Here is a 2,407-nt window from a genome sequence, read left to right on the forward strand (position 1 = left end):
AGTCTTCGATGAGCGCTGTATCACGAAGACATAACTTTCCCTCTCGAAACATTCGCTGCTCTTCTTGTGTTAGAACTTGTGTCGGAAATTCCCTGAAGCAAAATAAACTGCTGAGAAAAAAAGTACAATTAAAAATGAAAAAAATAAACATACTTCAACTATAAATGTAATATGTCAATCACATTTTAAACACGGACAGTGGGTCAGATGTTTGAGTTTGAAGTCGAAGCTGCTTGGGTAAAGAAAAGTGTGAAGGAAACGGCAATGGTCTGTTATTCAAAGAAAGTCTTCGATGAAACAGATTTATCTCTTGAAATTCACTTGATGTCATAGAATATATATGCAAAACGCTACAGAAACAAGCCCAGTAGTAAAAAAAAAACAAAAAAAAAACGGGTTAGTGGCACTGGGCAAACGCCAAAGACATAGAACACAAAATCACAAACAAGAAACATAGAAGAACAGCACAAAACTCCACAAACAGCATAGTGCAAACATACTATATATATATATAAATAGGTATGTTTATCAATAATTGTAAGGTACCACCTTGGAACGGTCAGTAAAATGTACATTTACCGGGGGTTTAAACCAGTTTTTGTGCACAAACCTGAATTTTATCCCTACAATCCTTTATAAAGATAAAACGCAAAAGGTAAATCTGATATCTGTAACTATAATTATAAGAAACTGTAACAAGATATTGATATTAGCCAATTTCCGGACGTTGTTAAAGTGTGTCAATACTAAGGATACAACTGAAGTCTACAAAAGAAAAAAGCATTTGAATTACGTCAGATCCTCGAGTTTAAAGAAATACGTATTCAAATTGTTTTATTCTGGTACAAGTATGCAGGCTCATTCTCTCTGAAAAAAATAAACAAGAAAAGGATGCATGCATGAACACATTGCAAATAAACAATTAACATAGAATCCATCAGAATATACTTTAAAATATCTGGATGGATTTTTAAAACAGTCATATGGTAATTTGTTCAAATACATTTTCGGTTCAGTTCACCTCTTCATACATTTTCTCGTCACTTCTTTTATTTTACGCCAATTCTTTGTCGGGTGGTACTCTGCTGTTTGGAGTGTTGAATTCAAAATGTAATGTTTTACACAACAAAGCATAAAATAGTCTTAAATGGTTTATTGTGATTGTGTATAAAATCGGATCAAAATTAAATTGTAGAACAGAAATAGATAAATATATTCCTTACTCATTTTTTTCTTGGTCTTTTTTTAATTGTCGACGTGTTCTTCTCACTTCTTCTACTTTTTCTATTATAGCTGTATCCCGTTTATTGCAGCTTGCCCTGAAAATATTTCCCTTATACATTCTAGAATAATTTACCTGCTTAATCAATATATATATATCAATATATACTATATTTAAAGTTGCATCTATATTATTATCAGCATAACATCATCATATAATGTTCTTAACTTCCGATAAAGGTTCAAATGACAAAGATAGAATGTACATATGCAATATTTTAAACACATTGACAGCATTGATAATGGTACATCTGTAAATGAACATGAATACACTAAGCATTACAACAAAACACAGGCAGTATATGTTCTAATCAATCATATTATTGAACTTGATCAATAGTATTGGGGTTACCGGTGAACAAAAAGTGAATGCGAGGTTATTGAATTCGTAAAGCCTTACCTTAGTTGAGTATGTTCCTTCTGTTTTTAGCTTGATAAGTAGGTGTTGGACTTCCGCCTTACAATGGCCAGTGCAAGACGAGTTTTCTGAGGCTAAAACTCGTTAATCCTTACTTCAAATCCATTTATCCCTCCTCCAGTAGCGCCTTTTTTATTCAGGTATCACCATTTAACGTTAAAATTACCGCATTTAAATGGCATTTTAACTAGTAAAGCCTTACCTCAGAGACATACATGTATTCTCTAGTGTCTCTATCTTCTTGTTTAGGTCTTGTTCCTCATTTCTTTTCGAAAATAAATGTAAATTAAGTTTATATATATGTGTTTATATATAAACAGGCACATACGCACACACACACACACACACACACACACACACACACACACACACACACACAATAGGCAGACCAGAAATGTAAATAAAAAGCATAAGGCAGATACGAAACTTAGGTCGACAAAATCGGGTCTGCCTAATTTTTGGCCTTATTTGATACTGTACACGCGAAAAAGATGTCTGATTCTTATAACTGATTCATTTCTTTGAATGTGTTGCTTTGTAAACAATGTATTTTTATTGATATTTTTTATTTATGTTTTACAGTTTTTTTTTATCTTTTTGAAAACCAGTTAGTGTATATAGATGAAATAATGCAACACACGCCATAGGCAGACAATTTTTAAAAGTGAATTAAACATATATGACTGCAGTTCGATTGTGTTTTTAATT

The 2,407-nt window shown here is 32.2% G+C and overlaps 1 protein-coding gene across 1 annotated transcript in view; it reads right to left on the reverse strand.

Moving 5' to 3' along the window:
• The window catches only part of LOC128222357 (moesin/ezrin/radixin homolog 1-like), a 13,263-nt gene extending 13,211 nt beyond the window's left edge, over positions 1-52 (reverse strand). Inside the window, exon 1 of the mRNA XM_052931333.1 lies at positions 1-52. This exon is cut by the window's left edge and continues 7 nt beyond it. Coding sequence (XP_052787293.1) covers positions 1-52 — 52 coding nt within the window.
• Positions 53-2,407: the final 2,355 nt, after the last annotated feature.

This window comes from Mya arenaria, chromosome 16, assembly GCF_026914265.1.
Source record: "Mya arenaria isolate MELC-2E11 chromosome 16, ASM2691426v1".
NCBI lineage: Eukaryota > Metazoa > Mollusca > Bivalvia > Myida > Myidae > Mya > Mya arenaria.